At 31.2% G+C, this 13,617-nt stretch overlaps 1 protein-coding gene across 2 annotated transcripts in view; it reads right to left on the bottom strand.

Moving 5' to 3' along the window:
• Positions 1-1,124: 1,124 nt before the first annotated feature.
• SLC38A4 (solute carrier family 38 member 4) overlaps positions 1,125-13,617 on the bottom strand; it is a 123,008-nt gene continuing 110,515 nt past the window's right edge. For both annotated transcript variants that reach the window (XM_074269447.1, XM_074269448.1), the window contains 4 exons: positions 10,615-10,739; positions 8,622-8,766; positions 6,604-6,701; positions 1,125-3,688 (listed from right to left, as the gene is read on the bottom strand). In XM_074269447.1, coding sequence (XP_074125548.1) covers positions 3,587-3,688; positions 6,604-6,701; positions 8,622-8,766; positions 10,615-10,739 — 470 coding nt within the window. In that variant the 3' untranslated portion in view covers positions 1,125-3,586. The remainder of the gene's footprint in view (positions 3,689-6,603; positions 6,702-8,621; positions 8,767-10,614; positions 10,740-13,617) is intronic.

Raw genomic sequence — 13,617 nt, 5'->3', positions numbered from 1 at the left:
ATACATTGTTTTATTTCACTGAGTTTCTGTTTCTCTTCTTATTTTTGAAAAAATTCTTTGTCATAAGTGATAAATTTCTGAGAGAGGGAAAAGGAAAGACAAAAAGGAGATGGGAAATCTAGGTGATGTTAAAAAAAATTCAATAAAATCTCTTTTTAAAAAGATGTTTCTGTACAAACTAATAATTTTGAAAAAATAAAGAGGATAAGCACATTCAAATTAGTTTCTACAAGATAGGGCTGAAATGTTCAAAATGAAAGGAGATACTCTTCCCAATAGAATGAACTGACAAGCATATAATTTCAGATATTGAAACATTATATGATTGTAATTGCTGACTTTCTGCCATGTGAAGGAATCATCAAGCATGGAGAGAATAATGTGTAAAAAAATAATCCTGAAAAGTAAGAAAGGTTGTAAGGAATTTTAAATGCTTAGCAGAAGCATTTCTATTTGATGCTGGTTATAATGGAGAGGCACTAGCAATTATTTAGTGACAAAATGAAATCTGAAGTTTAGAAAAATCTCTGCAGGTTTTTCTAAGTAAATCACCCATCATATCAAAGTTTTTTTTATTCCCTTTATCTTATTAGCTAATTCTTTTTATGCTATGTTCCTTATAAGAAAATAAAATAAATAATATCAACATTCTTTAATATCCAGATTACTTACTACTTCTCTGTTAACAGGGGTGACTATTTACTATTCAGATCTGAATATCAGCTCTTTTAAAATTCTTAAAAGGATGGGCATACATACAAATGATAGTAGTTGATAATAAACTTTAGCTGTTTGGATTTTGAGATTCTTTCTCCTTAAATCAATCTTTACATTTGCTTTCTGACTTGGACCCATGGTTCTAGATCTCATTTGACTTTGTTGCTTTTCCTAACACAACTTATAAAATTGCATTTTCTCTGTCCCTTTTATTTAATGCCTCCTTCTACTGAGGACCATAACATAGAGATTTGTTAGATCAAATTGCTATACATTTAGTGATGACATTATTGATGTCCAATGACCACTGCAATTCTTGGGGCCCCAAAGAATCTCCTCACCCTTGATTTTTAACCTCAAAACAGACTACACAATGTGACGCATAGACAACAACATTCAGACATAAGAACATATGCAGAAAAAAAGTTGTTTATATTTCAACCATCTAAATTGGAAAATCATCTTTGTTCCTCTAACACATTAAATAAAAATGATATTAATTTGAAAAGCTCATGTGTTAATATATACTTTCTGCAATAATAATAATAAAAAAATCTTTACAAATAAAATAAGAAAATAAAATTTCATCTGCTCTACAAATAGGATTAAATTACCTAATTTATCATAGTAAATGTATGTCTTTCTTGCAACATGTGAACTCTCTGAAGAGATCCTAGGAGAGAAATCCTACAGCTTACTTTTTGTAAAATGATTTCTGAAAAGTATCTCAATATAAAATACTAAGTTTTTCAAATTAATCACTTCAAATGTAAACCAGAATATTACTTTGTAATCAGAAAATTTACAGATTCTACTTTTGCCCAGATCTTTAAAAGTTATTCTTTACTAAATTTCTCTTTTAATCTGTTTTAATTTATACTTAAAGTTCAGATAAAAACTCAAACTGAACAGAGTTCAGATTAAACACTAGGATGATGTGGGGTTTTTTCTGTTTTTCAAGCTATTTTGGATAAAATGTAAAATGCATATAGTACTTTGAAGATGCCATTCACTGAATTTATTTCTATAAACAGGAACTTTAAAGTTATGGTAGCTAATAGAAACATTCCATTTTCACAGCAAAGTTCATTCATTCACAGTATTATACTATTAAAAATAGCACATGAAATTACATAACTCAAAATAACTATTTTCAAAGAAACTTTTTAGTTTAAAAATAGTTTATAAGATTCCATTACCTTTTTCAGCTAGATAATGGTACTTTAACTTTTTTGCTTTATTAAAATATATCATAAAATATGTACTTGTTTTTTCATTTGAAAGGTTTAAAAAAATAGTGAAATTACAAAATATAGGGTAGTGAATTTTTAATACAAAAACCATTATATTTGTCCCACTGAAGAATTGTAAAGAATAGAGGATATAGTGTCATATGCTAAAAATAGCACCATCCTTAGAATTGGGAGACCTGGGTTCAAATTCTAATTTTGCCAATTACTAGCTGAGAAATTATTCTAACTCAACTCTCCTGAGTCACAGTTTTCTCATCTGTTAAAGTGCCTGGACTAAATGATGTATACATCCATAGTTTCACATTCAATTATGGAGACATCTCCATTATTTTCACAGCAAAGCTTTCAATTTTTAAGATTAATGAATCTATAAACACCTGTCCAAACTAAAATTTATTTAGATATCCAAAGAAGGGGATGAAGTTTAGAACCGACAATTATTTTGAGAAAAGGAACTTTCTACATAGGTGATTATTGTAAATATTTAAGAACATTTTACTAAATTATAACTTAGGTCTTAAAATGCAAAGCTCTCCCAATAAACAGAAACATAAAAAGTAACTTTGTTTATCTCACTAATATATTTTCCCCAGAGTATGAAAAAAATAAAAGCTATGTAAAAAATAAAAAATAAAGTGCCATATATTAACATTAAAGTAATTACAGAAAAGGATAATATACATGAACAAAAAGCAAATGACAGTTTCTTGCACTCATTGTTTTTTTCAAATAAAAATGCATCATACAATACTGGCTTCCATATACTCCCACATATCTGTGGTTACCTAAAACTTCATGAGTTAGAATGGAAGACAAGAAGGATAGCACTTGTTCAGTGACATAATTAACATATATTATAAGGGTCCTATGACAAATAACAATAATAATAAAGTAGATACTTCCAAATTATACAGTTTTTGTGATAAAACGACTTCCTGTAGATTTGTAGTTTTTAAAGCCCCTCTCAGAATTTAATCAGGTCCTCTAACAATTATGATAAATCCATTGCCTGAAGGTTATTCTTCTGTTTGATAAATTTCTCTTTGGTAAAATTGATTCAATGCCACTGACAGGCTGAAAAAAAAGGTGTCATGATGATTCATTTATTCTACAAATATTGATGGAGCTCCAGGTTTTGAACTCTAGTGACTGATCCTTCTTGTGTAACAGGGTAGTTTATGAATTTTGCCAATGTAGCCATATTATTAAAAACAAAACAGTTCCATTAGATTTTATGGGAGTGAAGAGCCAGCAGGTTGGAGAGGAGGTGGAGCAGAAGGGTATTTTAGGGTTAGGGTTGCTATCAAAATCTGGATGAGAAAAAATATGTCTTGATGAAAACTTATTCTGCATATACAGCAATAAAAATGCTTTGCCATCTCAAATTTCTTGATTAAAACCACAGTAGAGCTCTTCTCCCTAGGTTTTAAATACATAAACAACTTGTTGGTTTAAAAATATGATGGTTTAATATTCCACAGATATAGTGATATTAATGGAAATTACTTGAATTCTTCCTGTGATTTTCACTAGAAAACATTCTAATATAAATGTCAAAATGGTCTGTTAGGGCAGAACACAGTCATTTCCAGAAAGGAAAATAGATTTTTCTTGGATTAATGATGCTTAGAAGTTGGAGGGTTGTAAATCCAGTCAATTATAATGAGTCCCATGCTTCCAATCATAAAAATGATGCCAACAATAAGGAAAATGGCAGCCTAGAATTGATAAAAGGAAGAAATATCATTAGAAAATATGAAAAGAATCTAAGAATTACTCACTTAACATAGTTTTGGCTTTATGACTTGATAAAGTAAGGTATATTGATTGATATATTGGTGATCCTTATTTCAATAAACCAGTCTTTACCCATCTGCTCAGAGCATGTAGAAATTTTATTAAAAACCTTACTATTGAATCAGTCACATAGAATATTAAGCAGGCATAAAAGATCCAATAGAATCCCTTTGTTATTGACAAAACCATATTTACAATTTAATACCTCTACTAAAATTCTACTCTGGTGTTCCTTGTGGCATGATGATCGTCTTGATTACTCAAAGGCTATGCTAGAGAAATCATATCTTTTGCAGAGCTTAAAAGATGCAAAGCTTTTGAGTATATTTTTACTGGAGAATTTCTCATTTGTCTGGACATTGAAGGACTAGGCTCATCACCAGGTTGCCTCAGGTTGTCTATAGTTATACTTGAATACTATATACAAAGATATTGAAAAGTTGTGGTATGGGAAGAAATAACCATAATGATGAAATTTCAGGTTTTTAAAGTGTTGACATTAATTTATTGGAGATTGTTTATATTGACTTCTAGCTATGTTCAAAAATTCCATGTGAATCTTCTTACTGGGGAATTTACCTAAGAATCTGAATTAATCTAACTAGTCTTACATAACCTAATAAGTCTCATGCAGTAAGCAAGAACTTCTAAAGAATTAGAAATGTTGTATTTTATATTTATATGCATATATTCTTTCAAATATGTGTGTAACATTAAAGTGATTGATTTGTTCACCTAACCATCTTCTTGCAAGGGTTGCATTTGACAACCAATTGAAAAAGTTAATGCTTACAAAATAGAATGTTCTTATAGCAAAATAGTGTTAGATTTTAATTATATTTTCATGACAAAGTTTCTTCAATATTAACATATCTTTTAATCCAAAGACATTTCTAAAATTTAGTGGAAGTCAAGGGGAAAATATTGTTCAAGATACAAATATTCATTTGCAAGCAATCTTTTCATGAATTGAGTGAATATGTTAAATGAGTGCTCATCCTTTCATTCTGGCTAAATATGTATGAATGTATATGTAGCTAGTCATCAGTAAAGCCAGGTTTAACCAATCAAGGATATCCTTCCTCATTACTGTCTTTCTTTGAAGGAGGTGATGTGTATATTTAGGTGTATAAGTTTATGTGTGCATATTTGAATGTAGGCATCTGTGTGTGTGTGTGTGTGTGTAATATAATCTGAAATGGACTTGATAGAGATACTGAAATTGCATTTTAATTATACATATTTCATAATAAATAAAAAAGTTGTAGTTTTTGAGAGACTAAGGTATTAGAGGTCACCAAGAGACAAAGCAGCACTAATGACAAGAGATTAACTCTTTTCAATTTATTGATTATTTAACATATTAATATTATTTGTAAAACCTTGATATAAATAATCATGTTGTATTTTTAGTTTATATTCAAGTAAATCGTACATTATAAAACTGTGCTTATTCAAATTAAGTGGCATGATGCAGTAAGTCCTAACACTAGGTCTTTCACCCACTAGTTCTGAGATTTATACAGAGTTCTGAGTTCTGAGATTTGCACTTGGTCAATGTTTCCCTGTGAGTAAAATATGGGAATTGAATAGATAATGTTTTAGATTCCTCCCAGAAATTAGGATTCACAGAGACTGTTATTTACCAAGGTCACACAAACAGTATAAAATCAAAGTTGAAACTACAATCTAAGTGCCCTGATTCACAAACAAACAAACAAAAACAAAGAGACAAAAATGAATAATGATGTCATCTCTTTCTTAACTCCAAATGGCCAATAGCATGAAAGCTGACTGCGTGTAGCAGAGAAGAACAAGAATTTATGGTCACATGTAAGGAGGAAATTTTTATATAAAGATGGTCTATAACCATCTTATATAAAACTGTCATGAGAATGGTCAAGAAGGATTCAAGAACCATTAGAAAGACACTTTCTATTATAGCATGGGTAGAAAAGCATGCTTCAAGGATTGACAAATATAGTTCCAGTTCAGGAAATACTATTCTCTCTCTCTCTCTCTGTCTGTCTCTCTCTCTCTCTCTCTCTCTCTCTCTCTCTCTCTCTCTCTCTCTCTCTCTCTCTCTCTCTCTCTCTCTCTGAAATATACTCTGAAATGCACTTGGTAGAGATACTGAGATTGCACTTTAACTATAAATATTTCATAATAAATCAAAAAGTTGTAGCCTTTGAGAGACTGAAGTGCTAGAGGTCACCAAGTAATAAAGCAGCATTAATAACTCTTATACCTGGCTGCACCTCCTCAAACTGGAAGGAATGTGTTTGGTAAAACTTGAAAGTGCTATATAAATGTGAGTAAGAAATAAAGTTTCCTAATGTTTGCCTAACTGAAAATAAAATCCTCATATTTGTGAAAAATGGAAACATGCTTTTCTGAACAAAATTTTTATCACTATTAAAAGATCTATTCCTATTTCTGGGTAACCAAAACAATTATTGTGATTTTTTATGTTTCATTTACCAAAGATAATGCTCTCACTACATGTGTATCTACATTATTAATAAGAAAGTCCTATTGCCACATGATATACTGCAGAGTAAATCAGGCTTGTCAACTTTGTAAAGTTTTAAATTTGTAAAGTTCTAGACTCACCAGAATCTCGAAGTGTGTGCATGTATGTGTGTGTACAAGTAAAGGAAAGCACCTCACCCCAATTTGAGATATTTTAAACATGTATGTCTTTGATACACTATGGTCTTTATGTGGCACTTTCCTCCTTGAACAATATGTGCATTTTCTTTTTTATGTAAGGAAGCAATTGAAGATGAACTTTTGCTTAAGGGGATTTACAAAATGCTTCTGCAAGTTAGCTTACCCCAATCTTCTGAGGTGATCTTAAAGGTTCCTTTTTAACTAGTCGAAGGTAAAAGGCAGCTGGGAGAATGAAAATTAGCATTGTAGCAGAAGATGCACCTGAAGAGAAATCAAGGTTTTTAATGAAATTATTAATGACACAGATGATAAGTAAACTACTCTACTACATTTGGAAGCCAAATACAGCTCTCAGGAATATGATATCATGTATATATTAAGAACACCTTCACAGAGTTTGCCACATAGGTTATCTATCCCTTTAAATACCAATAACATCTTGAATAGTTATAGTTTAACTATCATTCTTTAAGGACTCTGAAGAAACTGAGTTTAATTGGCATTTTGAAGAGTTGTAGATAAAAAGGGCCTGATTGGAGTATGAAAAGGAATGAAAAGAAAACTTTCTAAGAAAACTTTTAATTCTAATTTTACAATGAAATATATATATTAAAACCCCAAAAGATTTCTGAGAAAACAGAAAAGTGAAACAGGAAATGTGTTTTCAGAACTGAGAAATCAGTAATTATGTTGATGGTTAAAGGTAACTTTGTTAAAAGTAACTTTCTCATAAGTGATATTATAATTAAACATGGTTTTATTTTTTGTTTGTTACACTATTAGTAAATTGTGTAGCCAGTAACATAACATTGATTCAATGTTTAGATTAGTTTAGATTATTAGGGGATGATTAAGTGAATGAGTGTGGACGTGTGTGCGTGTGTAAACAAGTTTACAGAATCAGACACAGAAAAAAAGAGAAGAAAATGCTATGGGGAAAATTATTTTTTCAGTTCATTTAATTATATTTTATAAAGTAAAGCGATGGGTACAAGCTAATGGATTATGGTAATTTGTTAGGAAATATTAAAATTTGCTTCTGATTTCCTTAAAACTAGATTTTTAAAAAGAATAAGAAAAATGAGCTAGTAGAATATAGAGAAATTAATATATTTAATATTAAATATAATACTATAAAAGTTTATAAGAAAAGCAGATGATATATAACTCTTATAGCACTGCGTATGAGATGTATTCTTGACCAAAGTAGATAGAGGCAATTACAAAAGGTAGAAGATAGCTTTGATTACTTGAAACTGCATATATAATAACATTAGTGCATCTAAGATAAGAAAAGAAGCAGTTGAATGGGGAGAATGATTGTATAAAATTTTTCTGATATGCAAGTTTGGTATGCAAGATAGACAAATAATAAAACATATAAAGCTAATAGCAACTAGATAAATGGTCAAAAGATAAGAACAAACAGTTCTCAAAAGAAAAACTGCAATATAGAGGTGCCAGTAAATCACAAATATATATTCTCATTATTTCAAAAAATTCAGCTTGCTGAAAAAGAAAGAAAAGAATAAGCATGTAATATTATGACATATACTATATACTAAGTGCTTTACAAATGTTATCTTATTTGATCCTTAGAATAACCTTGTGAGGTGTATGTTATTATTGTCTTTCTTTTATAATTGAAGAAACTAAGGCAACAAAAGTTAAATGATCTATCCAAGATCACATAGCTATTAAGTGTCTGAGACCAAATTTGAACTCAGGTCCTTTGTGACTCTAGGCCTAGTGCTCTATCCACTGGGCCACCTACCTAAAACTGGTGTTTTATCATTTTGCAATACTACAAATAATGTATTTGTGTGCCTATCTTTTCACAACACCTTCAACAATGACAGTTGTTTTTTTAGGAGGGGAAAGAAGAGTCATTTTTACCAATGTATAAATGGATGTGACATAAAATTAATAGTAAGAGAAATGTAACAAGTGGGCCATATCAATGTTAAATACTATTACATGATGTATGCTTGGAAAATCCCATGATATACCATAGATTATTGATTATATATCTCTAGATAGCAATTGAAAAATGAGGGGGTTTGACTAGATCTGTGACCCTGTGATCTGAAGTTTAGTTTTGTTTAATTAATCTGGTTTATTTAATTATTCTGTCTAGAGAAGGATGAGAATTCAATAATTAAAAGCATTTTGGAAACCTACCTATGAACCCAAAAATATATTTTATAGTTGGCACAAGAATTACAAGGACATTATTAAGTGCAATGAGAATTGCTGCAATCAGGAAGTGTCTTATCCAACTGAAGGGCCTTTTGGGGAATAACAGGGTGATCACTGATGTGCGAATCTGTAAAGAAAACATGAAAAACAGATTGGATTTTTAGTTTTTTCCAGTTGTTTATTTTTAAGCATTTTAAAACACACTAAATTGGAAAAACTTTGAAGCCATCATCCAGGGTCCATTGCTAAAGAGGATCAATAGTAATGTTTGCATTTCAATAGATATTATTGAAGAATTTGTGGAATCAACCCAAAATTTGGAAATATCTTATTATTTATATGGCCATATAGTATGTTTTAGAAAGATCCACAATAAATTTCATGATTATTTATTCACTTATGCCCTTTTGAAATACGTAGGCAAAAAATATCAAGAGCTGTTTCATTTGCCACAGCAGATAGTACTATATTTTAATAACTAGAAAAAGTCTACAAGTGGAAGCAATTGAAACTTTACAGAACCCCAGAACTAACTATGAAAACAGAAAAATATAAAAGTTTGAAGTGTCAGATATTTATCCCCACCCAGAGGTAAACAGAGACCAATTCTAACATAAATTCTCAAAGTTAAGATATAATTGAGAAAGGTGAACAATGGCAAAAAAAAAAAAACCCAAAACTGAACATAAAAAGTTATTATGGTGAGTGGGAGGTTCAAAATACAAACTTAGAGGAAGACAATGATGTCAAAATGCCTACAAAGCTTCAAAGAAAATTCAGACTGGATATAAGCCCAGAAATATTACTGAAAAATCTAAAGAAAAGTTTTTAAAAACAAAAAATAAAAAAAATTTTAAAGTCAAATAAAAGTATAGATAAAAGTTGGGAAAATATATGAAATCAATGCCAGAAATTTATGAAAAGAGAATTAATAGCTTAGAAAAAAGGCACAAAAATACTAAAAAAGAAAATAACTCCATAAAAAATCAGAATTGGCCAAATGGTAAAAGATTAACAAAATCTCACTAAAGAAAATAACTTTTCAAAAACTCTCTGAATGGGAAAATGGAAATGTATATATGTTGATCATAAGGCCTTGTATTGTACTTAAAGTTACCATTATAATCATATAACATTTTCAGAGTACTAGTCATATGTTTGGCACTATACAAAATGTTCTGTGCAGAATGATATTAATTATTCAATTTCTTGGTTTTCTCTCCTCTAAGATAAATGAGGAAATCCAGATTTTTAAGAAGGTATTACTTTTACAAGAATTTGATGTGCTCTTCATTCATTTTATCTGTGTTATCACTACCAGTTCTACTGGATGGTTTATAGAATCACTAATTCTGGTCCCTCCAAATTTGAGGATAATACAGTATCTGTTAAGGAAAGCGAGTCTGTTGATTCCAAGGTGGGATAAAGCTCATTTGGTAGAGGATATTTATTAAGTGCCATTAACTAAATGGTAACATGTTTTAAAAATAATGAATTATAACTCTTTTCCTGAAATTTTATTTTGATATCTAATTGCCTTCATAGGAAATTGATTTCTTAATAACTAAGGAGTAGCCCTGAAGATAGTTTTTGTATGTAGCTGCCAAAAAGCAAAAAGAAACACTTTCAAAATAAAAATGAAACTGTTAATTTATTCTAAAATATATGGTCACAACTTTATTTTTCTGTCATTATTTGAATCCCTGGCTGTCATTAATTCAGTGGACAGCTACCCATAATTTGTTTTCTGAAGTTGTGGTAAAAAAAATCTATTGTGATTGATTTTCCACATGAAATATATTCATTACAATTAATTAGTTTGCAAATAAGACTTTTATGGGCATTATGAAAATGCTAAATTCAAAAGTAAAATCATCCTTACTTAAGGTTTTCCAAATATATACCATTATTAAATGAATATCAAATCCAGTAGGCTTTCAACTATGTTTCTTCTTCCAAAGCTCTTTTTACTTACTGGGAACAAGACAATAGGCACTGTGAGTGTGACTGCCACAAGAACAGCTAGACGAACCAGGAGAATTGGGGTGTCAAATGTATACACCTTTGTGTAAGCATGGAGTAATTCATCTTCAACTTCTCCTACATAAAGAAGAAGAAAGTCAGAGTCAAATTAAAATAAGTTAAACAGGATAGCATATCAGTGTGCATTGAAAAAAAAATAGTATATCCTAGATAATTGCTAGACCACAAGTAAAACCATCCTTATAGTGACAGGACTGGGTACTAAAAGAGACACAGTGATCAAAGAGCATCCAGGCCCTCCTATTGGAGGCAGATTCCCTCATAACTTAACTTTTTCTAATTTTTAGAACATCATGCTGGGATCCAGAGCAGAGGAGAGCTTGACTGGGAAACAGAATGGGAATTATGATGACCCAGCAATAATTTCTCTAATATTAAAGTTAAAGCAAAGAACTGAGGGGAAAGTTAATAAATGTTAATTGGGGAATGGCTAAGCAAATTATAATATATGAATGTAATGAAATATTACTATAACTTTAGATATGAAGAATATAGAGAAGCATGAGAAGACTGATAAGAACAAGGTATGCACAACAAAGAAAATAATATGCACAACTACAATATGTAAAAGGAAGGAACAACAAAATCCATAAATTTTAAAATTTATTTCTATGTAATTACTACTATCAATCTTAGCCCTGAAAAAGAAAAAATGCACCACATTCCCTTCTTTATGGAGATAAGAAAGATTATGGGCATAGAATACTGCATCCATTATAAGACTTGATTGATATGTGTATTAATTTTTCTGAACCGCTTTTCTTTTGTCTGCTTCTAAAATTCTTTGATACAGGGATAGCTCTTTGTGTAGGGAAGGGGAAATATTTGGAAATGAAAGTGAAATAAAAACAAAAGATAATATTTTAAAGGAAAAATCAGTTTATTCTACATTTGAGTAAAAAAAGTTAGTTTTGAAATAAAAGATTTATGTGTGACAGAATTGCATGCCTTACCTACCATAAAAAAATAAAAGAAATAACACCAAAAGAAGAAGAACAATAGCAGAGGTATTTCATGTACTCATGATAAGGCTCACATCAACAATTAGTTAATATCTATCACTTTCCTGAAAGAAAGTAAAACAAAAACAAGGAAAACTTTTTTCTTGGTGCTCCCTCACTCCAACATTAAACCTGACATGAACAATTTGGTTTACCAAATCAATGCAAATGATATTTAACACCAAATTCCAAAGGCCCTTCCATAAAAATGTATGAATACAGTTATAATATTTTTAGGATTAATGGAATCTTGTGCAATTAAAATGTAACTTGGGAAGGACTTTAAACATTTCTTAAGCAAGACTTTTTGATGATAAAGATGCTCAATAATAAGATAAAAGACAAATAAGGAGACTTCTGGCTAACATGATGGTTTATTAAGACCTCAGAGATCTACATGAATTGATACAAAATGAAATGAATAGAATCCAGAGAACACTCTACACAGTAAGCAGTAAGATGATCAGCTGTGAATGACAGCTATTCTCAGCAATGCAATGATCCAAGATAACTACTCTAAAGGACTTATGATGAAAAATGCTATCCATCCCCAGAGAAAGAGCTGATGGAATCTAAATACAGATTGAAGCATAAAAAAAATCTCAATAAACTCCAAACAATCATTGGAAGGAACAATGATAATGAAAGTCCAAAATGGCCACAAACTACTCCACAAGCCTAGAACTCCACAAGAAAATTGTCGACAAAACTTTGGAGACTGAATAGGGATCAACTAGGCAGAAGATGCTCATAGCTCATATTCACAACAAAAGATAGAACCAGACTGCCTACTAGCACAAGACCCATGTAGCTCCTGTTCAAATCATAGCGAAAGAAATGACCAGACCGGCACTGAGGAAATAGGCATCTCTACCAAAGCCAAAAGAGAAAGGGCAAGGCCAGACCAGTGCCCAAGAAGTCAAGGCATAACAAAATGCCTACAAAGCCCATATCTGAGTCACAGTTGGAGACAGGAATAGACAAGTACCTGGAAGCACAAAATACAGATAATCAAAAACAGAGTCATAGCAGGAGACAGGACCAGGCCAGAAAGGAGGTAGGCAGGTCCAAACAAGAAGCCCATGCATATCCACAACACTCTTCTCCCTGCCTATAACCTCATAACTAGCATGAGGGTGAGCCAAACTAGAGCCTAGAGCCTACTCCTAGCCAATGTGCTCACGCCACAAGAGAAGAGCTTGGGAAGTACAATGGAAGAAAGCCTGCTACCAGCACAATTTACAAGATCTGATTTGCACTAATAATAGAAAAAGATATAAAAGCCAACAATTGGTCTGAAACTATGTAAGAGGGAAATAGGTTTTATTGAAACCAAGACAAGCCAAGAGAAGACTGATACAAATCTCAAGAACTCCTATAAAGGGAGGACCTAAGCTTACCATATCTGGTGGTTTGGTTGTCAAATGTTCAAAGAAGAGCAAAATGACCCTATTATGCAACGTGTCAGACTGACCAAACCAAAAAAAAAGTTCATAAGGGTCTACTACAGGTCCAGAACAAATAATCAAAATGACCATTTGGAGTAGAAATGTCTAAATTTGTGCATCTCACATTTCTTTTAAGCTATTGTAATTCTGCTTTTCTCCTAGAGTACAGTGTCTTTTTGAATGAGGGTCACCATGTTGGATGAAGCATGTCTTCCATGCTTCATAATCCATTCCAAAGCTCTTCAGAGAGACGTTTAGAGAGTCTTGTATTGTTTAACACTTGCTGCTTCTCATCTCATGAGCACTTGCCTTGTGTGAGTTCTCCATAAAATATTATTTTAGGCAAATATTTGTTTGCCATTCAAACAAAATGGACAGCCTCATTAGAACTGTGTTTTCTTGCAGTAGAATTTGAATGTTTGGCAGATCAGCTTGAGAAAAATCTCAGTGTCTGATACCTTCTCTCATCAGGTGAGATTCAGAAAT

The sequence above is a fragment of the Sminthopsis crassicaudata genome, chromosome 5 (assembly GCF_048593235.1).
Source record: "Sminthopsis crassicaudata isolate SCR6 chromosome 5, ASM4859323v1, whole genome shotgun sequence".
Lineage (NCBI taxonomy): Eukaryota > Metazoa > Chordata > Mammalia > Dasyuromorphia > Dasyuridae > Sminthopsis > Sminthopsis crassicaudata.
Note: the sequence above shows the minus strand (reverse complement) of the source record. Positions and strands in the feature narration are given on the sequence as shown.